The following is a 25,803-nucleotide window of genomic DNA, read 5'->3' as shown; positions in this document are numbered from 1 at the left end:
AAGCAATAATATAACTTCCTAAGTTGACATGTGTATTTTTTTTCTTGTAATGTCTGTACTGAATACTTCACAGTATCAGTGCTTATTTGATCTCAGACGTGAGAAATGCAGTCCTTGCTCTTTTTCTACTAGTAGAAGAACATCAAGAATGTCATTAAAACATACCTGCTGCAAGTAATGAAATGAATATAGGCAGCTAATGTGGTGGTGTGTTCTTTGTTTTCAAATGGTGGCAAATCAATGAAATCATATGATTAAACTTCACTGTTTTACTCACCTAGCTACTTCAGAATCTTGGTAGAGCAGTTTGAAGTACAACTGCGGCAGTATAGGCAACAAATAGAAGAACTGGAAAATCATCTTGCTACTCAAGCAAATAATTCACATATAACACCACAAGGTAAATGTTTCTATTTAAATGTTTCATACACAAAAAATAATATTATACTTATAGTAGGATTAATAATGAAAAACTAAAATTAACAGTAATTAATCTCCTCCTTTAACTAACAGAAACAAATGTGCAGGTAAATTCTGTGGTTTGGAATGTAACCTTAAATTTGTAAAGTCTTAAGCTTTGTAAAATGAATTTGTTTCCGGAGGTGCAGTTTGTGTCATTTGGAAACTTTGGAATGTGCCAAACAAATCACATCTGTCCATCTGAAAATTAGGAAGTAAAGAAATGTTATATTCTTACACTCATGTTCTGTCTGACTTTTGCTCTTTCATGAGAGTGGTTTCTGAATCTTTCCTATGTTTAGCTAGGGCTCTTGCATGGGAGCTGTGAATGGAAGTTCAGGGCTCTTCATGGGATTAGGGCACATCTGAGACATTTTGAGAATACTTAAGAGCAGTTCTATGGTCCCTTTCTGGCAGTGTCTATGCATTTGCCATCTTGTTTTCCTTGTTTACATTCCTAATGAACTCATAAGCATCAGAGGAATCACCCTGCTCTTCAGTCTTTTCTAACTTGGCCCAAGTTTGCCTGGTTGTTTGGTTTGGTTTTTTTTTTGTCTGTTTGTTCTGCTTCCAGACCACTCATTTCATTTGTTGTGTAGTGTTCTTAGAGGTTAATGTTATAGTTCCATTCAGTAAGCATAGAAGTGGGAGCATTAACATCTGTGATACCCATCTCTGACCCATCTAGCTAGGCTGGGTCCTAGCACCTCATGGTCTGGCACCTCATGTCTTGTAGTGCTCTGTCTGAATAGACAAACAGTACTGTCTGCTCTGACCAGTTGCAATCAAAATGAGAACTTTTCTTAGTCAGAGCCAGCTTGCTACAGATGTTGAAGAAGACTTAGTCTTTTTGCTGCTGTGTCCCTTTATCCAGATCTCTGATATCCCAAGACAGTGTTCCACAGGTTTTTCAGCAATGTACTGCTGCAGTGTAAACTTCTTTGCTTGCATGGGCGAGGACTGATCTGCTGTACCAGTCTGCTGTCAGCAAATCTAGTCAGCTGTGTATTCTATGGGTAGACAGTTGACCTATCAGCATACAAGAAAACTCAGAAATTATGACCCAGAATGTCTTGAATTTTGAAGTGTTCTTGAGTTCAGTATCAGTAAATTGGCTACATCTTTCCAAAGGGTCTGAAAGCAGTATTCCTAGATTCCACTGGCTCCACATATCTACAGAATGACATACAAAAGCTCCCCAGTTTCTATTCTTCAAAAAGATTTGTAAGTTATAATTGAGAAGTTCCCCTGTGGAGTTGCAGACACTTTTGGTACTCAAATAATCTCATCTTCTGGAACTTTATGGCTATTCTTTGGATTTCAGTGGCTTATGGCCTCCTTCTAGAAATATGAAGCAATTTAATTTCAATGGAAGATCCTTACATCACCTTTCCCTTTGTCATTTTGGTACATGCAGTTCTTCTTTTAGAAAAACTAAGCTTTTTTTGTCAGCACCTATTTTACACAAACCTTTTGAGATTTCATCTTTAATTCTAAAGTTTTCAGTGTATCTAAACTAATATAAAACAATTTCATATCTGTGTGGAAAGTAGGGCATTGTAAATCTAGGAATTTATGTAGGCAACAAAGCCCTACTGGTGTAATTCACTCAGTTTATGATATTTGTGAGTAGAAGGAGAGTTTCCGTGATTGTTGTGTTTTTAAATGTATGTAAGGCCTCTATTCTCTCATCTCTTTGCAAAATCAACAGAGCACTCTACTGGATGTACTCAGAGTAGAAAATATGCAATTGCAAAGAAGTCTGATTTAACTCTCTGGTTTTCTTGGTTTTGTTTTTTGTGGGATGTTTTTATTTATACTCTTTCCACAAAATTAAGTTTGGAGCCTGAGAAATGATGCTTCAGAAACTAGTTCTATATGTGGGAAGGCAGGTCTTACATCACAAATTCTGGGTTTCTCATAGACATGAATTTATTTTCATACAATCTCTGTGCTTTGTTCAGTGTGGATTCAGAGTGGGCTTCTTTCTATAGTATAAACACTAAACCTTTCCTCTTGGAAATAAGGTTGTCATTTACCAATATTCTGTGTGCCTTTTACAGATTTGTCTATGGCTATGCAGAAAATCTATCAAACATTTGTAGCTTTAGCAGCACAACTTCAGTCCATACATGAAAACGTAAAGGTATGTTACATTCTTATCTGTTTAGTGAAAGAAATGAAGAGTCACTGTTAATGACTGATACTATATCTTCAAGTATGCTTTTTTCTGTTAAATTGTTTTAAAAAAAAAAGAAAAGAAACAACAGTTGTCTGATATGCTTGGATTAAAATGGTAACTTTCATTCAGGTAAAGTTTAATTTGAAACATCTGTCTATAGTGATGGTGGCAACTGAGCTGTCACTTAAGATACAAAATGTTTTTAATGTTTCTTTTGTTAATCAGTTCTTGATTTATTTTTTTTTTGCTCATGTGGATACGTTGTGCTCACTAGTGACATCTTGATGTCAAGCAGGACAATCTACATATGCTCTTACTCAAATAAGTAGCAGGAAAAAGAAGATACTTGTGATTATTATTTTTTTTTTTTTACATGAAGGATGTTGGTGATAAGTGTGTTCTGGCTTTGTTTTTTTATAACCTGGTTTTCATGGAAAGTGACATTTTTATATATATTTAAAAAATGACTACTGCTGAAAGAATGCTAATGCAGTAGGCCACTAGAGGAGCCTAGTTAGGCTTGAGTTTTCCACCATAGGCTCCAGTTTGGGTTTCTCATTACAGTTCTGGACAAACTAACAAAATGTCATTGTCTTACAATCTCTAAGTATCAGAATTCTTCATGGTAACAAAAAAAGCAAGCTCCAATGCATTAAAATAGCAAAGTAAAGTGTTTGGTTTTGCAAAATAGGTTAAAAAAAAACTACTTTCCCCAAAGTTTATTCTGCACAGTATTGCTAGTTCTGTAAACACTTCCAGACATTGACTTCAAGGAAAAGTTAAAGAATGCTGAAGCTCTTGTAGGAATTATATTCTTTGTATCTTGTTGCTTTGGTCAGCATGGATATTTACTGGATTACAGCTACTTTCCATCAGCTATTTGTGCTCTAGTCAACTCATTTTCTTACCAGGTACAGAATAGATCAGCTTCTCTTATAATTTCAGCATAATTAAACAAAAAGGATTCCAAAAATATTTTGTGTTTATTGCTCCTAAGATCTGAGTGTGCCCAAAGTTGCAATGTGATCTGTGTGGTGATGCATCTCTTCTTTGATATGAAGAGCTGCATTAGTATCCAGATGTTAGCAGTGATAGCTTCAAGTAATTGGTTGGCCTGATTCAGTATGAAAGAGGTTATTTTTTTTATTATTGCCTGAAAATAATGTATTGTTTGAAGAATTTTTCTTGTTGGGAGTCTCAGTCTCATGAGTGTGGTGGCTGATATTTTGGAAAACAAAATTACAACTAAAGCTTCAAAAATGAAGGAAATGAACATTCTGCAGAGGGACATTCAAGCGGTCTGATTTGGTTTATCAATTGATAGGAGACATTAGGAGAGTAGAGCAGTTTTGAAAGTGCTGTCTCCATCATTTGATGGTTCTGATATGACTCATGAAGGCAGAGCTATCACCACAGCTCATTCCTTTGTCTGAAGAAGGCTTTTTGGCTTGCATATATACTTTACCTCAAAGGTCTGAAGTTGTAGTAAAATATGGCCTGAAACTTCTTTTGTGCAGGGTTAGCTGATAAATGTATTTACATAATGGATGCATTTTTATAGCCAGATTCAGTGAAAAGTAAAATTAGCTTGAGCACAATAAGGTGGAGAGCTTATTTTAATCATTTTGCCTTAGGGCCTGCTCTGGATTATCTAATGGCATTTCTGAGCTCTGGCATTGTATTACATCTCATCAGAGTTCCACAAGCATCTTTTCTCACCAGAGATAATACTCCTGTTCTGATGAGAGAAATCTTTATTTCTGATAGGTGCTATTCTGATAGATTCAGGCTTAAAACCCAGAGTAAGAAGTGTTTCTGAGAAAAGGAGCACATTTAACCTTTATAAAACAAGCATATGCTTAGCCAGAAACTTGGGAAATAGTATGTCTTCCATAAAATTCAGTTCAGTCTACTGGGTTTTATTTTGTTTTTAGGAAACCTACTTTCAGGATAAATGAAATTTACAGAATATCCTGAAAGTTTGTTAAATGAAGTAATTGAGTCCTATTATGTTACCTAAGATATCCATATCTCCCTCATCTGTGACTGAGGTAGAAGTGCTTCATAAGACCAGAAGACGAAGTGAGGTATTGAGACAGAAGGTGGGGTCTTGAGAGCGAGGGAAAAGGGGAACAAATTTGGTAGTCTAAAGCAAAAGAAAGAGTTAGTGCAAATGCAGTATGTTACCTAGCTAACAGAATGTATCAAATCCAAGACTGACTCTTAAAATGATACATTCTTTGAGCTTGTACTGAGAAGTGCAAGCAAGGAAAGACAAAATAGAGGTAAAATAGAGCAAAAGATATTTTTATGTGATAAGGGTAGCACAGAAGGAAACGTTATGATGAATAATGCTGCTGTATTTTGTCTCTTTGGTCAGCTAATATACTGACAAAAATCAAACTGTATTGATTTACACCTACTTTAAAAGACTTTGATAACATCCCTCTACTACATTTAACTGCTTTGCAGCATATAAGCAAAGAAAAACTTGTGGCTGTGGAGTTTCTAACTTGACTAGATCCTTTCAGGTCTTTTTAAGGCATTTAAGGAAATGATATTTGTAACTTGGTTTCTTTCTTTTTTCTTAGTAAGTTACGCATTTATGTCAAATATACTGAACTAAAATGGCTTCCCCCACCCCTTCAGATGCTCAAAGACCAATACCTTGGCTACAGGAAAACCTTTCTGGGAGATGCCATGGATGTGTTTGAGGCAAGACGAACAGAAGCCAAGAAGTGGCAGAGCGCGCCACGCGTTACCACTGGACCGACCCCTTTCAGCAACATACCAAATGCAGCAGCCGTTGCCATGGCTGCAACACTTACTCAGCAGCAACAGCCTGCTACAGGTCTGAGTGCATTCAAGTTATAGATTATTAGTGTTACAACAGTAGTCAATTTGTGTAACATTTTCTATGCAGTCTTCCTTTGTGTTAGACTAAAACTCTAAACGTTGTGATGAGTAAAGTTACTGATGCATAGCCAATAGAAAAAGCAGGGTAGACTTAGCAATAATTATACAACAGATACTTAAACTTGTGGATTTATTTGTATTAGTGATATTTACTGTATTGTTCTAATTTACCCCCTTGGAATGTGAGTCTTTACTCTTTGGTAACATCTCTGAATGCATTTAGCATAGCCTCTTTCCAGAATTGTGTGGTTATAGTAAATTATTTAAGAATCAGTAAGGAGAGAATATCTAAAGACACATCAGCCTTTTTGTGTGTAAAATGAATAATGCATTTTTATATAGCACTTTGGAACTGTAAAATGAAAAATGCTGTAGAAGAGGAAGGATAGTTGAACAAAAATCTGTAGGGATAGGAGTGTGGGTGTCTGACTTATTATTTTATAGCCAACCCCTTTATCAGAGTGATGCTGGGGTAGTTTTTGCTGGCTGTTCTTCTGTTGTGAATATTAGAGAAAGTAAAGTGGATTGGTGATTCTGTGTAATGCATGTATATGTAAGGGGAAACTAAAGCAGAAGAAATACCTGATCCACTGCCAATAAAAAAAATTAATATGTATAGCAAAAGAAGTAACTTTTGGCACCTTAATTGATATCGGTATCCTAACCAATGCTTCTCAGAGAGGGATTTTGAATACAGAGAAGCTAATTGGTGTATAATTATTTGGCAGAAATAATAGCCTTTCATTTAATTTTACTTGAACATGCATCGGTAAATTATGAGAAGTTCAGTTAGCTGCATTCTAACACTTTTCTAAGATGTTTGCCTCTTTGTATTGGAAGCCAAATTAGCAACTTTTCTCCCTCCCTTGTCTTATAGCAGTGATCAAACTTTGAAAGATTTTGATAAAAGACTTGCTTAACAATCACTCTAGGAGTTTGATTTGCTAGTAGGCAGTCCTTGTCCTCTCCATAGAAGGGAACTAGAACGTGCTTCCAGTCCTGGCAAGGAGATAAGCTTAAAAGACAATTATGCCAAAATAATTTGAGTGTAACAGAAAAGGAAGTTATGAAATGTTTATATTCTAAATTTCTATTGTAGTCTTTGTTCTTCCTTGTTTTGCTGCTATCTTAATTCATGGAAGTCCTGTTGAAGTGATGCCAACAGAAGATTCTGCTTTTATACAGAAACATGATGAATTGTAGTTGCACTGGTAGTTTTTTTAGGCTTCTACACTACCATCCATATTAACGTTACCAAAATAGTTCCTTTTCCTTTCATCCTTCTCCTTGTCTATTTTTTTTATACCATCTGTGGTCACTATAGGTTTGTGTGTGCAAGTCACACTATTGAGATGTTGAATTTAAATTTTTACTTACATTTTCATGAATTGTGGCAAGGGATTCAAATTTCCTTTTCTTGGTCCTGTTTTGAGATAACTGATAATAACTTCAATAATTTGATGCCACTGATGGCAAGACATGAATATTCCCTTAGGAATAGGAGTGAACAAAATGCGGACTTGATATTTATCAACAGGTGTGAGGTAAGGTGACTTCAAACCTCAGAGCTTTTTTGTAACACTCCTTTGTAGTGGGAGGAGCCAAAGGGCACAACATTTGTGTGGGTTTTTGGTTGTTCTTGTTTTGTTTTTTTTATTAGGTTGGTTTGGTGGTGGTTTATTTCTATGGGTTTTTTTTGTTTGGCTTTTTATTTTGACAGTGTCTCAAAAGCCAAAAATGCACCAGCTGCAAAAGTGGTGCTGATAGAACAAAGCCATCAAAACTTATCTTGCACATGCCAACAAAAGTAGACAAGAACTTAAGTCTATTGCTTTTTAAACTGAAATACTGTTGCCCTCCTTGAAATTTGTTTGATAAACTGGAGAACTTGAGGTAGAATGATGTTTTGAGTGGCACTTCAAGTGGAGTACTTAAAATATCATTTAAAAAAATAGTTAGATGGCATGTGAGGTCATCTTACCTACCCTCTGGCTTGACAGCAAATCTGAACTGTTCCAGAATGATCTTCAAGTCTTAGAAACTTGCTGCGAAGGAACATTTCATAATCTTCCTAAACTACTGATGACGGTTCTTGATTTGTTCTCAACACCTTACCTGAAACTTCTAAGCTTCAACTTAAGACCACCACTTTTGTTCTTCTGAGTGGAGAAGAATCTATTATTTCAGTTTTGTAAGAATCTTTAAATATTTGAAGATTGCTTCTTCTTTGTTTCCTTTTCCTTCCTTGAGAAAAAGCTTTCAGTGCCATTTCCTGCAGTAAAACTGCAAATGCTTGCTTGATTTAACTTTGTGGTGTTATAAATTTTATAATCTATCCACTGGAAGTTAATCATGCATATTCCTTTGGAGGATTTAGATCTTTTAGAGTCAGATATAGGAAAGACAATAGAAGGTTATGAGAGAAGTAAGGTGTAGGAATGGAGAAGAGGGATGGTCTGTGTAATACCTGACCTGCTGTTGCTGTTTTTAAGGTAAAAATAAAACAAGACAATTAATCTGGACTTGAAAGTTTTGTTTTTTTACTTAAAATGTAATGTGTGGTACTGTAATATTGGGGGATCAGGAAGGTTAGACTCTTCTTGAAAAGTATTTGATGTTTACATGGTTAAGTCTGTTTTGCAAGGTTAAGTTAGAGTTACTGTTCTTTCTCTGAAAAAGGTAATTTATTTGAAATTTGTGTTCAGAAGTCAGAGGTTTAGTAGCTACATCTAAACTCGGATATGTGGGATCAGGGGCTGTTTCCCCAGTTCCTGGATGTTGATATGCACCACATCTGTTTTCTCTGTATGCCAAGGCATGTCTGACTTCTATTGAAACAAAGCCAGTAGATCCTGGCCATATGGAAGTAAGCTTGCAAAGATGCTCTGCACTGATCTCCCGGGATAGGTAATCACAATCCCAGGATTGTGATGTGCACAGTAAAGCACAACTTTCGTGCTGTTCTATTGAAGCTAGAGTTAATGAAATTATGTTTATCTTGTCTGCATGCAGCGTTTCTCCCTGATGTAGCACTTTTACTCAGAGCACATCTTTACTGATAGCAGTGGGGCTGGTTATGCTTTTGTGCAGTAGTAGCTAAGTTCTAATCATAGCCCCATTTGCATCTTCCCTGAACAGCTTTTAACAGCATGGAAGCTAAAATGATGGTGGCTAGGTTACCTGTAACTATTGATGAGTCTAAAATGAAAGATATTAATGGAAGCAGCTGCCTAGTGAGTTAACAGCTGTAAATCCATGAGACTGAAACTGATGTTTTTCTGGCAAGACTAAGTTGTCTTAATGCTTTTTGAGTTCACCTTCCCTCTGCTTTCAAGAAAAAAAAAAAGACCCCTCTCCCCAAGAACTTAGTTACTCTCTCCTTGACTGGTGAAGTGCAGAGTTGGTCAATGTGTAATCAAGCTCGTAGCATACTTACTTGTGTTTTGACTTGAAAAAGTTGATAGAAAATTATACTCGAATCTTCATAGCACTTAATTTTTTTTATTGTGTAATTTGGTACTAACCTTGGTTAAAACTAGTCAATGTATTACTTTGTCAGAATCAGATCCAAGTTGTGACACTGAATTTGTTCATTGTTAGGACCAGCTGTGATTTAAAAGTTGAAGAATGTCACTTTAGTAAATTTTGCTGACCTGTCTGGACTCTTTGTTGCGGGTCCAATTAATTAAACTGAAATGCTCTACAGGGCAAATATAGCAAGTTAGAGAAGTGTTAAATTACATGTTTTAAAGAATTTGTCTCGTACCTATAGTAACCAGAAGTACTAATTTTTGCTAGTACTTTTGGCATTGAGGAATCTTTTATTACTGGCTTTTTTTTTTTTTTGCTATTGAAAATTGTTTACTTACAATAACTTTAAATAGTGATGATGCCTTCAGCACATTATGGTACAAATCAGCGAATATCATATACTGTTGCTCAGTGAAAAGCTTGTTAGCCTAAGAGATGTGATCCTGTTTTATATGTTTTTACTGGCTCTTAAAAGCATATTGCATTTGGAGGGGGAATTAAAAACCTTGCCTGGAAGACTGTAGTGTTTTGTTTTAAGGTCTTCCACTAACAGTGCCTCCTACTGAGATAGAAAACCTGTGCACTCTGAAAGAACTGGATATGTGTTTTGGGATTCTTTTAGTTTATTAGATGACTGGCTTGTTTAGGGTCTCTTTTTATTGATGAAAATTATTACTTTTTTAAGAGCTGCTAGATAGATGTATCAGTACTTAAACTGGATGTAAACAAGTCTAGTTTGCAATTTGTGAAACATTGTAGTTAAAGCATCTGGTGTACTTCAGCTGAAAGATTAGCTTGAGTTTTCCAACTGTTCCCCGCCAAGCGGGGACTGAAAGCTAATGACTTTGAGTTGCTCTTAAAATTTTCTTTAACACTACTTGTGAGTATGCAGCTGTCATTCAGCTTGGATCACGTAAGAATTGTGTTCCTTGCAGAAATGTTTCTTTTTAATATACAGTGCCTTTCACTTGATTCAAAGTGATTTTTCCATTGAAAGCTTCAAAAACTTAAGTGATTTAAAAAGCTTGAACTACTTACGATTTAAAACTTTAGATAAATATTAGGTACATAAAGTATTGTGGTATTAAGGAGAACGTTTGGAGTTAAACCCAAACTGTAGTAGCTGTTAAGAAAAAGACTTAATTGTTGGATCCTTACAGTAGTATTTGAATAAATCATGACTCTCACAGTGTGATTAAAGCACGTTCATAGACAAAGTTGTCTCGAGGAAAGGTGCAAATGCCTATGGATTAAGAGTTTGGCACTGTATTTCTTGTGATGAAACTGACTAGTGCACTGAAAACTGCTTGAAAAAGACAGGAATATAAAATTGTACTGTGAAAACTGTTAGAATATATTAATTTATCAGAATTAATTATTTTAAAATGTGTTAGTAATGGGCTAGCAAGTTGATCCTTTATTCCCAATGGTTTTTAAAACAAAAAAAGTAAGAAAAATAAAATGAACTGAGGCTGTAAATTTTATGTTGGCAGACTGAAAATGGTTTTTGACAGTCCTGCACCTTAGTACAAATGTGCAGTGAAACCACTGTCAACTTTTTTTTTAGTTATGGGACAAACTCTGACTCTGAAATCTTGAATGTATCTAATTCCTTAAGGTACACAAAATCGTGCCTTTTGTAAATGTTTATCAAAACAGGTGGTTTGACTAGTTTACCTTACTGAATGGTGTAATGTAGCAGAGCTTAACAGAACTCAGTTATCACTTGTGTGGAAAAAAATCGAATTGTCATGTTACTGTGTAATTGACTTGCTTAAAAAATGAACAATAAATTTAATAAAATAAAGTCATTGTCTTGTTTTTTATCTTAGTGTTCTCTTTAAATTTGGATGGAATACTTGAGTAATTTTGAAGATTCCTATTTATTAAATTAATAGAGTAGTGTCAGTTCTTTTGTTCTTGGTTTAAAGGTTACCACTTTTCCAGTTCAATTAATACAAGTGGCAATATGTTACCTATAGTTCTATCAGGATCTTGATTAGTGATTCAATTATGAAAGTTCAAGGTGAAACTTTCTGAAATAGTAAATGGTGTTATTGTCATGTTATTAGTTTGGGGCAAGTTTTACCTCATTACAGTCAGTGTTTTCCTAGATCTTTATCAGGAGGACATAAGGGCAGACAATTAAGTGAGGTAAGGTAAAGTTTAGAGTCTTAATGGGATTTGATGAAAGCAATGATGATGTTCACATGGTCAAGTACTTATAAATGAAGGACCTCTTTATTATGAAAGAGTAAGGCAAGTTTGTTCTCATTTTTTTTATACCAGGGCCACAACCATCTCTGGGAGTTAGTTTTGGAACGCCATTCGGCTCAGGTATTGGCACTGGCTTGCAATCAAGTGGCTTAGGTTCTTCAAGCCTTGGAGGTACACTTTAATTTTTCTAATATTTCATTGAACTATTATATCGCACATCTGAATCTCTTGTAAACCTTAAACTTCACCAAGAGGATGATCTGTTTTGGGGCAAGACCTTTACAGTTAGCAGTCTGCACTTCACAAACTTCTTTGTGCCTTACAGAAAGAGTTAGCTATGGCTAATGCAATACTGTAGTAAAAACCCAGGTTGAAGTTCTCCACAGAACTTGGTTGGCAGTTGCCCATGGCAGGGGGGTTGGAACTCGATCTTTGAGGTCCTTTCCAACCCAAGCCATTTCATGAGCTGTAGAAAAGTGAATCAAGAACATTCTTCTGTAACTACACTTCGCACTAATTTGAGTATTTGAAAGTTAGCACATGGGAATACTATAACTAATATATAGAGATGTTTCACCTGCTGTGTACAGCTCTTAGCTGTGGGTGCCAGTTTCTTACTGGAGTAAGATATGACTGATTGCTAGAGAACAATGCAGTCCTGGGGTCCTGCTGGGTGAAATGTTTGCTCTAGCTGTCACTGTTCATCAGTGGTAAGGTAGGGAAAAGAAAGTCTTTCTCAACCTGTAAGGCGAAGCAACATTTGAAAGTGAGGGGATAAAATGCTTTCAAAATGTTGATTAATAGTGCTAGTAAGAGACACATGAAAGAAAACTTTATATATAGACCTTTTCATCTGAATGTAATGCATTTTCAGCAGAGCTACAACTAGAAATATGATATTTGCATACAAATGTTCCTATCTATATCAGCCAGGGGTTCCTACAGTACAAATCAAAAAGGCAGCAGTGTTTAGTGAAGCTTTTGTGTAAGATCTACAAAGACAATTATATATGATCACAAATGGTGCATTGTGGTTTTTCTTATTAGATTCTTTCTGCAGTTGCGTTCTGTATCCCTGCATTTGAATCTTCTCAAAGTATGAGAACTGCTACTGTAACATTTAAAAATAATAAACATCACTGGCTATTGGCAACACTTAACTGCTACGATAGATAATACTTGAAGATTATGTCAACTTTACCTTAGATGATGATCTTGAAATTATCTTTAAGTCTACCAGTATGTTTTCTCATCGGATTCTAAACTGTCTCAGATAAGTCTATAAAACAACAAATAGGACAAATAACAACGGTGGGCTGAATGGAGAATAATTCTGGATTATTGTTATTCCTGCAATGTTTTAGATGCTTTAAAACCATATAGCTTTTTAACCAAAGAGATTATAGTCTAAAGATTGTTTCTGTTTATCAATCTTATCAATATAAAGAGCATTCTATTTTAAATTGGTGGACATCTGCTTTTAATTTAGTATTAGAGGCCTACCATGCCTTCCTCGTAAACTAAGTATGCAATTGCTTGTTTCATCTATTCTATATTAATTTGTAAAGATTGCTTTTTTTGGCAAATCAAGAAAGCTGTTTCACGGAAACAACTGTAGAAGAATAAAGGAATACTTGCAAACTGTCTTGCAGTAATGCTCTTGGAAGCCAATGAGCAGAATGAATATTTCAGACCTTTGGAATTTTCTTAATTAGTAGAATTTTTAACATACTTGAAACTGCATTTTAGCTGGGAAACATAAATATTTATGAATTGGTCGATTATAAGCATCCAGACTTTTGCCCTTCAGTATGTTAGGTAAGCAGCATATTGACCCAATGCTTCATGAAATATTTGCTGATAGAGACCTGACTGTTGATAATTCATTGCCGGCTAGAAAGGAGGAAAAAGGTGCATCATTCAAAACAAAATATCCTGCGTTCAAATGATATTTCCTGTTATATTAAATTAAAACTGTACTTGGTTTAAAAATGACAGAAGACTATGGAACACAGCCTCAGATAGTATCCAGTCATTACTGGTTTTAAAAGGTAGAGATTGATTTGCTAAAGGAATGGTAAAGACTCCATTTTCAATGAAGCACGTTACCTAACACGTTGCACTTGATACAGGGGCCTCGTTTCCTTGAAGATACTGTTCTCATTCTCACAGTCTCCTGAGACAGCAAAAAATACAGAATATATTTCTCTTCTGTTGATCTGTCCTTAATATCAAACTGCACGTATCAGCTTGCTTTTCCTTTATCTTGAAGGTACTTCATGCTAATAACAGAGTTTGAAATTCTGAAATTTATTCATTGTGATCATAAATAGGAATTGCAAAATGAATATACAGCTAAACGTTCATGGCTGCCCTTTTTTGATGATTTTTCCATTAAAAATTATGAAATTGTTTCCATTCTGGATTCTAACTTAGTTTGTTATATAAAGCTTATCACCATTCAGCTTAGAGTAGGGGTGGATGAAATAAGCCCTGAAGTGAGCCAAGTAACTCAAGGAGAAGTCTGCTCTCTTCTAAGCCCACGGAATTTTTCTTTTGGAGTAGTGGATGAAGATTACAGCTTTCTGTAATAGAAGTCTTGTCTGAATTTTCCTAGTTTTGCCTCATTTGTTACGTTGTTTTCTTGCTGATTTAACAGCAATTCAGTAGCAATTTGGATGCTTCAGATACTTCACTTGTAAACATTTATAGCTTGTTTTATTCAGTTTTGTATTTTGAAAGAAATAATTTTCTCCTTGGCTTTCCTGTTGGCACTGATTTCTTACAGAAAGCAATGCTATGTTGTGAATACCACCTATGGTGGTAGCCTCGGGAATATTTCTTTACCAAATAATGCTTAGAACTGTTTATTGTTAGAATACTTGCCCAAAACCTGTGTGTCCTCAATTGCTGTGCCTATAATTTCTTTGTTGTGTGTCTTTACTGTTCTGCTAGGATTTGGAAGTAGCTCTGCCTTTGGGAGCAGTGCCACAGGAGCATCGTCATTTGGGTTTGGAACAACAAGTAAACCATCAGGAAGTCTAAGTGCAGGTTGGTTGGTTTGTTTATTTAATTCAAGCATTGAGTGTTTGTTTTTTTTTAATGGTGTCTGTCAAAACTGAAGGAAGAGAACAGATGCATCACATTGAATCAGATGCAATCTGAGGCATAGAAATGCAGTTACTGCCTGAATACGTAAGCCATACTGTTGCTCAGCTACTGAAATTAATGCATAAATTAGTGACAATATACCAGTAATTCTACTTCCTGTATTTAAAAATAAACATTTTACAGCCGTCTGTAAAACATCTGTGTTTACAGATGTTTTTTTCTTATCCTGTATATTCTGAAGAGCAAATTATAGGTATCTTTCTGTATGCCTATGATTTATGTATTCATTATTTTGAAATGAAATCGTTTCTGTGACAATTGAGCTAATCCTGTCAGCGTAATCTCACTACTTTGTTTTACTTTGATGATGAGAAGATGAAAATATGGATGTAGTTTCTTCTTAATTCAGATAGCTGAAATCTTACAACCACTCTTATAACTTCCATCTCTATTTACTACATAAATCAGAGCTTGTTTTTGAATTATGTAGCTTATCAGCCTTTCTTCAGTGACAGACTGAAGGAGCATCATGTCTCCAGGAATCAGATTTTAGTAACATGATGATTGCTTTTTAAAAAAAATTAACTGCTATTGTTATAACCACAATAAATGACTGCTATTTATTAGTAAGTGTCCAGTAGATCAGCGTGGACCAGCATCTTCAGTTCCCATGAATTTTTACTTGGTTAACATTGGATCATTCTATAAAATAGGCCTCTGAAATACCTTAAGCTTTGTGTTATAAGGTGGAGATAGTTCACTAATCTGACTGTATAGCAGAATGAAGGTGTAACTGCCCAGTGTACTTCTGGTAGAACATCTGACTCTGCAGCACACAAAGCATCAGCCTTCTCTTTTAAATCTTTTTAATATCAAGTAAGTCAAAACTTGCACTGATTACACTTCTGTTCATAATAACATTTTCAAATTATACTGCAGCCTCTTTTTAGCAGCATGAATGAGTTGGACACAATAAGATTATAATTGTTTTCAGCTATCTGAAAAGTCATAGATACAGAAGGTAGTAACCAGTAATTCTTATTTCATACTTTCTAAAATGTTTTCATGAAAATCCTCATCTAGACTGAAATCATGGAGTAGAAAATTCCATGACAGTTTGGTTATCCTGAAGCATGTTAACTTTTTATGTCCAAAACTCTGATCTATAGCTTTTGGATTGCATAAGCTTTTTACTTTGTGTGTGTATAAATGATGTATAAGGCTAGTAATTTTTTTTTTTAGCTTGTATGTCCTATTTCATAAGTAACACTTCCAGAATCCTGAAACAGGAGTATTTTATTACCCACCATAAGGTAGTTTTATGTCGTTTCTGAATTTCTCTTTTCAACGGTTGAGAGATGGGGGGAAGTGGCATGTGTGGATATACTGATGTTACTGCTTTTGTTTAGATGTGAGCATTTTGGTTGGTGTTTTGCCCATTCATAAGGAAGTGTTCTGCTATCCTGTCTTGGGTTGCTTAGGTAATGCCTCAACTCTCCTCTTTCCACCAGTTTGTTCTTAGTTTAGAATGAAGATTAGAGGTCCTTGAAGTGTTCCTGTTGAGTGTTTGAGTTGCATACATTTGTTATAAAACTTTGATTTCTTTTTCTAGTAGTATTACTGTTTTTCTCAGTTTCAATTTGTGCTTCTGAATAGAATTTTGTGCTATGAAAGTACTTAAGCAACTTTTCATAGCAGCTTGAGCTCAGTCCAGGAGCAGTCTCTGTATCCAATGTGTCAGTAAGTGAAAGGCAGTGCAACTAGTCTTCTTTCAATTTGATGTCAATCTCTCAGGAGTGGGACTGTGCTCTCAGCAAGTTTGCTGATGATACCAAGCCGAGTGGTGCAGTTGATACAAGAGAAGGAAGAGATGCCATCCAGAGGGACCAGGACAAATCTGAAAAATGGTCCCGTGAGATCCCAGTGAGATTCAACAAGGCCAAGAGCAGGGTGTTGCGGTGGGGTCGAGGCAATCTCAGGCATGTGTACAGACTGGGAGGAAAAACTCAGAGCAGCCCTGCAGAGAAAGTCTTGGGGATTCTGGTGCACGACAAAGGCTGGACGTGAGCCAGCAGTGTGTGCTTCTGGCCCAAAAGGCCAATGGTATCCTGGGCTGTATCAAAAGAGGGGTGGCCAGCAGGGAGAAGGAGGGGGCTGTCCCTTTCTACTCACTCCTTATGAGGCATCACCTTCAGTACTGTGTCCAGGCCTGGGGCCCCCAGCACAAGAAAGATGCGGAGCTGCTGGAGTGGGTCCAGAAGAGGGCCACAAAGACAATCAGAGGGCTTGAGCACTTCTCCTATGAAGAAAGATTGAGGGAGTGGGGCTTGTTCAGCCTGGAAAAGACAAGGCTCCAGAGAGACCTCATTACAGCTTTCCAATACTTGAAAGGAGCTTATGACAGGGAAGGAGTCTGTACTTTTTTTTTTTTTTTTACACAGGCAGATAGTGATGGGACAAGGAAGAATGGTTTTAAACAAAAAGAGGTAGATTTGGATTAGATGTTGGGGAAATTTTTTTTACTCGGAGGGTGGAGAGGCACAGGCTGCCCAGAGGAGCTGTGGATTCCCCATTCCTGGAGGCACTCAAGACCAGGTTGGATGGGGCCCTGGGCAGCCTGAGCTGGTGGGTGCAACCCCGTCCATGGCAGGGTTGGAACTGGATGATCTCTAAGGTCCCTTTCAACCCAAGACATTCTACAGATTCCTTTAGCGCACACAACTGTGCGATAAAACAAATGTTTCATATTTCTCTCTGAAATGCAGGCAGAGCTTCCTTCCATTGTGAAGAGCCTACTCCTAGTGAACAGTCCATCTTAATTCCTAACTCCTTATTTATTTAATGGCAACTGAAAAGACTGATTTAAGTGGAATATTAAGGGCATTGACTCCCAAAATGATGAGAGAAGGAGAAAAATCACCACTGAATTTTCAGAGATAATATTGTGAGGGGGGAGAGTGTGTGAAAGCTGAGATGCTAAGCATGCTTTGAAATCTGAGTTGGGAATTTGTAATAGAGAACTGTTTTTATTGAAGAATGGCAGTGTCAATGATACAAGAGACAACTGAATGGGATCATGGAGGGATGTGCTTCTACTGTTGGAAAGTGGACCTATGTGTAATTGATACGTACGAGCAAAGAGCAAGTAACAGAGGCCTTAGTAAATCAGCCAGAGCTGTGCTGGAAATCCATTTTGAATTAGTATCCTACTGTAATATGGAGGGAGGAAGAGATTGCTTTTGACATCTGCTGACCTGCTGGTTATCCCTGTAGCATTGAAACAAGAACAACAAACTACCACAACGTGTTATGAGAAAGCTTATATCTTTTATTTGGCTTACCCTCTGAAGGGTTCACCTGAAGTTTGAGTTGCTTGAGTGTGTGCGATGGGGCTTAGTAGGCCAGGTGGATGGTTGAGTTTGATAGTCTTGTGTCATTGTCTGATCCAGATCCAGACATTACAGGAGGGAGAATTCCACCTTAGATTTTGAAATGTTATTGAAGCATTAGAGCAAGAGCTAAGTGAGAGAACGGAAGATATCGGGCTCATGTGGGCAACTTGAAATTCTGATGAGAAAACCATTTGGGTTTTAATTTCTCGGCTTTAAAGATAAGATACTCAGTTGATGATACTGATACAATAGAGGATTGCTTTTACTGTCTGCCAGAGAACTGGTGAAATTAAGTAATGCTTATTAAGAACAAACTTGTTTGTGAATCAGTCTTGTTTTTTCTAATATTTATTTACATTGTGCAACTTGTATAAAGCTACTTAAAATCTTAACTTGCACATGTTGTACTTGGTGTGTGATTACTTATCCGGTTTCTTGAGAGAATGGAAGAGTTATGGACTTGTACTTATTAACCAGTAGTTGGAAACTTACCTTCCAGTTCTCTCTTTCAAGTATTACCAAGTTGGTTGTACTTCCAAAAAGAAAGTAAAATGATGAGGTGTTACTGTTGCTGAAAATGGTGAATGGATTTTCTTCAGCTGATCTTCCTTTGTAGCTGAACCAAATGGAATTATTTTTTTTGTTACTCCCTTTTTATATAAATGTAAGCAACAGCAAAACTTGCTCACCTATTCATTTGGTGTTCCAGAGCTTTGTTTTCAAGGCTGCTGTTTGACTCAAGTCATAAAGGGTGTTTTTTAGATACTAGAAATTTGGCAGAGATTTTGAGCCTTTCCTACCTCTTACTTAATGTAGGGTCTGTGCCACTTATGTTGTAAGGGCAGGGAAACGTAGCCCACTCAGTAGGGCAGGGGGCTGTGTATGCAGCTTTGCCGTTAACTTGCTGGGAGGTGAAGTGAGGCTCATGGTCTGCTTATCTCTGCCTTCCCTTCCCACCCTGCTTTGTATGTGTTGTGCGTCTAAGTATGCAGTGCTGGGAGCCTGGGGTGGGGGTTATGGTACTGCAGCTACTGTGCAGTTTCGGTGGGGCTCGTGGCTGCCGCTTTGATGGGAATAGTGCTATTGTAAATAGGCTGTGATCTAAGATTAGAGTTGCTTATAATCACTGAAGTAGGCTGTGTTAAGAACTGTAATATCCCAACTGGATAGCTGACAAGTCCACGTGTATTAGCAACATGACCTACTGTTGTAGCTCCACATTTGTATACAATGCTATAAGTATAGTAATAAAGTAGCTGATGCTCACAGCTCCAAGGAGAAACAAATTTGCAATCCTGATATAACCTATGTTTTAAAATATTTTTTCCCTCCTTCGTAAGGCTTTGGCAGCTCGACTACATCTGGGTTTAACTTCAGCAATCCTGGCATCACAGCATCAGCTGGCTTGACGTTCGGGGTGTCTAATCCTGCATCTGCAGGCTTTGGGACAGGAGGGCAACTTCTTCAGCTGAAGAAACCTCCAGCTGGAAACAAGCGAGGGAAGAGATAGGCACCCCTTAGGGAAGTGGAAGTGAATCAACTTTGTTCATCTGAGAAGTCTATTTTTCTAGATTGATGCATTGATTAAATTGCATCCCGTGAGATTTATAAAAAATAAAATAAAAAAAAGTTAGCTACTTTTCCCTAATCTGAAACACAAAATGAATCGTACTGAACAGCTATTTTCTTGTGAATATAAACCTGTTTATGTATTTTTATTTTTGGCCCTAGTTTTAGAAATGTTCTATACTGCATTATTAAAGATTCTTGTAAAACCATCTATTTAAACTAATGTTAGTAGCAGAATATTTTTTGTTAATAAGCTTTATACCATATGAATATATGCATATTTGTTTTTTGTACAGAAAGTATATTCTAGTACAAATACTAGAGTTCATATCTTCTGTTCCTGGATATGGCCTTTAAATCTACTTCAGGGTGTTTCTGTGTATATGGATGTAAATATATACAGTACAGTGCACACATCAGTGTGTATGTATATGTATAAAATAAAACCAGATGTGCAAACCTTTCCCCACAGACAGGTCTCCTTTACTTTGTGTTCTGTTTGTCCACGTTGCTCTGTGGTTCCACATCTTGATGTTCTATGGATTTCAAACGGTGGGTCCTGGGCTGTGTCGTCATCGCTTCTTGTGTTTTGTTGCTTAAGACCAGCCGAAGTAAAATGTTTACTATCTCATGAAGTTTTGTATGCAGTGTTTAAGTGGATGCAGTGTGTGAAGTTCTTTATTTTAGCCATTTCTCAACCAGTTCTTAAAGAAGAAGCCGAGATCTTGACTCAGACATTTCCTAGGTAATGTTCCCAAACTGTTTTTTCTTCAGCTGCACAGCAGGATGTTGCAGGGTTTCAGGGTTCCACAAGGTCTGCTTGCAAGCAGAGCTGTCAACCTGCATGAGCTCTTTCTTGCAGCTGGAGGGGGTGGGGGTAGGTCGTACCATTGTAGCCATGATTGGAATTAACTGTTACAAATCAGAGGTGATTCACTAGCTGCTTCTAGTCGGTGCTATTAGCACAAACATGAGAGCAGGTGTATATCTGCTTTCAATATGAGCTACAGTACAGTGAGTCGCTGCTGAAGAATTGAGAAAAATGATGTAATTTGAAGGTTAAACTACTGCAACAGTAGAGTATAAATCTTGTGTATTACATCATAGCTGCTTGTGCTGCATTTCCAATTGAGTGTGTGCTAGAAACATCTGGAAAGCATCCTAAGGAGGTACGTACTGCCTAATGTGAGTTGAAGTGTGAATATGGGACTTTGGATTTGAGTGTGGCTTTCTGTGTACAAGATGCATCAAATGAATATTCACTGTTGTTTTTACAAAAGCACCTTTTTTCTAAAACAGTTAAAGTGCATAAGGGTTTTTTGTTTTTTTTTTTTTCAAGCATTGAATTATTTCAGTTATTGAAGTATTATGAGCATGTTGTATGTCTTGGAAGTGATGTCTGCAGTGGTTGCTTTTGGACAGATGTTTATCACTTGATCTGGCAGAATTCAGAGAAACTGAGCACAGAACTCCTGGCTTTTGTACACTTGTATGTTATTGCATCTCTGCGAGCGCTCCCTTAGGAATCCAGTGTGTGTTTTTCACGTTTGGGAAAACTGAAAGCTTAAAATTTGTTCTGACTTTACCTTTTTTTAAAACATACATTGGGCTGCAGTCAAAACCACAATGTTTTTATTCTTTTGTTATTGCTTTTTAATAATGTTAAACCACTGGATTTGTAATGTATTAATTTGTGAAACTAATTCAAAGTATGTACTCTTTGTCCATATGTGCAACTTACCATTGTGCAAACAATAAAACAAATGCTGTGATCCTTGTAATACATATTTGCCTATTTGAAAGGTCATTTCCTGTTGCCTTCCTATGTTATGTAGGACAAACAAAACTATAATCAGCGAATATGTAGAATTCTGTGGTGGTTTTTTTTCTTGCTGAAGTTAGGGCCTCAATCCCTGGAATGAAAGGGAGGGCTGGGCTGGGGGGAACGGTTGTGGTTTTTGTCTGGAGTCTCTTCACACTGAGTTATATGAAGCTGGGCCATGCCGTAACATAGCACTAGGCAGGTTTTTTTATCAGTTCTAAAGCTGTCCGAGCCTCCTGTGTATCTGTATTTTGTTCTGTTTCTCTTCATGTTAAGGCAGCCTGTATCTCCTTAATTCTAGCCCAGGTGGAGAAGTGATTACATAATGCAATAATTGCATGCTGTAGTACAAACTAAACTGGTTGAAATTGGATTTGAAATAATTACCTTCCCAGCATATTACTTTGTTGAATTTAGCCATGACTTTCATGGTTCAGCACTGCATATGCTTTTTCAAATATTTTTTCAAAGTAAAGCTATGCAATAGAATTATTGTATAGAACAGAAGTGCACTGGAGGGAGGACAGTTTCCTACAAGGCATGTTAAGAAGCTGATCTGTGCTTACGCACAATGGAATGAAATTAAGTCTGCAGTTGGCTCTTTCAAGAAGGGAAGATTAAAGTGGGATGCATGTGGGATGTGATTCTCTTTATTTGTTGAGACCTTGTACAGTTGTGAAGGATTTATGTGGCCTCTTCTACCAGAAGGACCTTGGGTTTTCCATTATTCTCATTGCAATATCCATAAGAGGAGGTATGACAGAGTTAAGCCTCAGTTTGCTTGCGTTGTGAACCTCTTCCTGGTCCATCATCTCAAAACCTGTACGCCCGTATCTGCTTGTTCCTGACAAGCTGACTGTGCTGCCTACCATGTGCATTTGCTGTTTTCTTTTTGCTTGGATGGAGGAGGTTGAAATGGAGGAGCTGGGAAGGATTCATGCATCTTCTCACCACAGACCTCCGAAATCCAGATCCTGGCACACCTCTTCCACCTACATGTTCTTAACAGGACTATATGTTGAGCTCTAGACTTAATGGCCTTTTCCTCTTTGACATCAGTGATAATTTTGTGGGTTTTTTTTTTTCCACTCCCAATCCTTACCTATTAATAAAAGTAATCCAGGGTCTGTTATGTCATCTGTTACCTGTTGATGGTGCTGGCACCTGGAGTGCCTCAGCAGAGGGTAAACAAGCAGTAATGTGCAGGGTTTCATGAGACATTAGGAGTAACCATATAGGAAAATGCATCCATGCTGTAGCATGCCAATACGTTATGCACTATAAAAGTTTGTCTTCTGAAAACTCTTATTCAGGTACTTATTCAGGTATATAATAGAGAGGGGGAGGGAAGGGGCAATAAATGGATTTCTAGCATCAATCACCACAGTTAAAATGCATAATTTGTGCTGGCTGGCTGTTCCTATCTTCCTTGCCCAGTACCTTGTGAGTGCATGGTGACTGCCTGCAGGCACTGCTAGCTCTGTGTACCAGGCAGTAGGGCTGTACAACCTGTGTACAGCCCAGGCTGGGCTTGGGAAGGTGGTGCTGCCATGCCCTCCCACCTACCTGGGTGGGTATGTTGCTGGGAAGGAGTGGGAGATGGCGGGGTGCAGAGTGTGAGATTTCCTGCTGTCAGTGGGATGGCAGATTTCAGTTCACGTCAGCATCACTTCTGAGCTCAGTGCTGAGTGCTTGCGTGTTGATATTTTATGCTCCTAAATCAACTGAGCCTGCAAAGACATTCTTGTATTGCTTACAATAGGTAGAAATGGATGACTGTAGCACTTCAATTTTCTAGGTAGGAAAAAAACAACCCAAAGGGTTTCCCGTTGGGATTCCAAAAGCTCTGTTAGAATGCTGCTTTCACCAGGTGGCAGGAGAACCACTTTCATACAGCCCCTACAAGGCTCTTAAAGGCACAGTTATGCAGCCTCACCTTTTGTTTCCAAGTCACTCACATTTTCTTGCACCTTTCTCTAAGGCAGTAAGGTTTTGTTCCTCGTCACCAGCATTTGAGCAATCCCTGTGACTGACTTGGCTGTGTTGCTGTGAGGTTTGTTACTCAATGCTTTCTTACTCAGCCTCAGGAATCTAATCTTCGTGACCCTGTGCTGCAGTTGTGTGCTCCAGTGAGGAGGTGAGTATGCCAGGTGTTGCTTTAGCCTTCACAACTTTTTCCAGAGAACAGCAAGCTCCTTCCTTCCCTAACTTTGTAGAAGTAAGGCAATTCTAGCTTACTGTGAGCTGTTAAGTTTAGAAGCTTCTGCAGAACTAGGTATAGAACTGATAGCAGGTCAGTTCTGCTGAACTCTTGCATGGAGAACTTGGAAAGTGTATGTCTGTCCCAACCAGGTCAATAGCTGAGCAGACATAAAGTGTTTTTTCTGGTTTGCTCAACTGAGCTCTCAAACTGATCAATTTTCTCTCTTCTTTTCAATGCAGGTGTCAATGTACAGCACGTACTTGGGCAGCCCAAGGACAGAACCATTATAAAATGTCATGCAATTGTCTCCAAAATCCTGTTCTGATCAGAGGCTATCTGCCTTCTGGGCAAGACATACCTTGCTGGCTCTGTGTCCTTAATGTGCTGTGTTGCAGAACCACTGTGTGCTTTAGGGTTGACCATCACAATCACAACAGTGAGCCAAGATGATGAGGTTTTGATTGGGCACTAGGGTGTGCTCATAGTAAAAGGAAAAACCTTGATAAATACTCAAAATTCAGTAGTGGTTCATCTGGTGTAAGCTCTTGGGGGGGGTGGAAAAAGTGGCAAAAAGCTTTTTAGACTTTCAGTTGGATGAAACCTTGGGTGGAGAAAGAGTATAAACTGTAAACATGTGCGTAGCTAGAGTGCCATAGTCTATTAGTTCCTTAGTTAGGTAGCTAAATAGCAGCTCCTCCAAACTGAACATAAAAATCTCTAATGCTGTTAACATTGATAGCATTTTCTGGCTGTTGGGGCCACCGTTATTTCATCTGGTCACTATGGAAATTGATGGCTGTCTTAAGCAACTTACTGCCACTAACAGTGCACTGCTTAACTGTTTTGACGCTGTTTTCTCTGCCTTCACTTGATTGAAAATGATCACGTTTCGTGCTCTGCTTGGCACAAAGCAGTGTGAGCAGGGGAAGCTTCTGGGTTTTTCTTTCAATTGAAGTAAGTTGATGACAATGCTGCCCTGCCTGTTTGCTTTGTGTTGCTGGGAGGGGGCAGGCTGGGAAAGGCTGGTGTAGTCGTAGAGTCATAGAATAGCTTGGGTTGGAAAGGACCTTACAGCCCACCCAACTTCAACCCTGGGCAGGGCTGCCACCCACCAGCTCAGGTTGTCCAAGATCCTACCCAGCTTGGCCTTGAATACCTCTGGGGTTGGGGTATCCCCAGCTTCTCTGAGCAACCAAGGGCCTAAGAAGCAATTATTTCCTTCTTTTTATCTAGGACTGGGTAACTACGTGTATTTTCTGCTTGCAGGTACCAGGGTTTGCTGGGCCTATGGTGTGTGGGGCTCCAGGGTGGATGAACGGGGGCCGTGACCATAACAGCGTGACACAGACTGACTGCTGTCAAGCTGCTCACCTGCCCCGAAGGCCTCAGCTGTGTGGGTGCTGGCCTTGGTGTCATGGTGGGGCTGCAGCTGCCTCCCGCCCTCGGCTCCTGCAACTGTGCCTTTGGAGCTGGCTGTGAGGTGTTACAGGTGCCGGTGTGGGTGGCTGTTGTTGCCCAGGGCCTGGTGATGGAACTTCACGTCAGCACAGCCCGGGCTGCTCCTACTGTCATGACTCTCTAGTGAGGTTTTCCTTGGCTCAACTTGTTCTAATTATTTCTCAGGAAATGAGAGCCAGTAAAAGAAAGCCCTTCTCTCACGAATACACGTGTATTTTAAAACACAAATATTAAATATGTTCCCTGAGCAGGAATAAAAAATAAAAGCGTCCACCCCATGCAAGCAGTACCCCAGTCAGAGCAGCAGCTGGGGCTCTGGCAGTGCTCAGGGTGCGTGTAGCTGTGCGGCTCTACGGCAGCGGCTCCCGGGGCTCCGTTCCCACCGCTGTCACACGGGGGCAGCACGGCCACGCTGCGGCGAGCTGTGCCTGTGTGCCGCTGGCTTGGCAGGTCGGAGCTCAGCCGCGAACTCATCCTCTGCCCGTGCAGCTCGGCAGGGCGCGAGGACGCGTGCAGGAGGCAGCTATGAATGAAAGAAATCCGCCTTAAAGGCCAGAGATCGCAGTGCCACGCGGCACGAAGGGCTCACAGTGACGGGTCGACGCACAGCGGGGCTCCTTCGCTGGGGGAGCCGGGAGGGACCGCCGGGACGGCCGAACGCTGCGCTGCGCTGGGGTGGGCACACGGGCGCCTGTCCGATACCAGTGCGGGTATTCTCATCGGGCAAATGCAAGTGCAGCCCGAACTCAAACCGGGCGGTGCTGGCAGAAGCGCTCCGCGGATCGGGCAGCGCCGCGGGCTGTTGCCGAGGAGCTGCCTGCGCCCCGGGGGGTGCCGGCCTCTGCGGAGGGGCAGGCAAACTTTGCCGATACTTCAGCACCGCAAGGAACGCCCAGCTCGCCTCCCCCGCTCGCTTCAGGTAGTCGGGAAGCACCACCGCGCA

At 38.8% G+C, this 25,803-nt stretch overlaps 1 protein-coding gene across 1 annotated transcript; it reads left to right on the top strand.

Annotated features, from left to right (window-relative positions):
• The first annotated feature begins 262 nt into the window (after positions 1 to 262).
• Positions 263 to 21,162, top strand: NUP58 (nucleoporin 58). Its single transcript, XM_010728899.3, has 6 exons — positions 263 to 400; positions 2,523 to 2,605; positions 5,291 to 5,492; positions 11,378 to 11,476; positions 14,261 to 14,356; positions 19,149 to 21,162. Exons 2-6 carry the CDS (start codon positions 2,531 to 2,533, stop codon positions 19,316 to 19,318), a joined length of 642 nt encoding a protein of 213 aa, XP_010727201.3. The 5' UTR covers positions 263 to 400; positions 2,523 to 2,530; the 3' UTR covers positions 19,319 to 21,162.
• Positions 21,163 to 25,803: the final 4,641 nt, after the last annotated feature.

This window comes from Meleagris gallopavo, chromosome 1 (assembly GCF_000146605.3).
Source record: "Meleagris gallopavo isolate NT-WF06-2002-E0010 breed Aviagen turkey brand Nicholas breeding stock chromosome 1, Turkey_5.1, whole genome shotgun sequence".
Lineage (NCBI taxonomy): Eukaryota > Metazoa > Chordata > Aves > Galliformes > Phasianidae > Meleagris > Meleagris gallopavo.
Note: the sequence above shows the minus strand (reverse complement) of the source record. Positions and strands in the feature narration are given on the sequence as shown.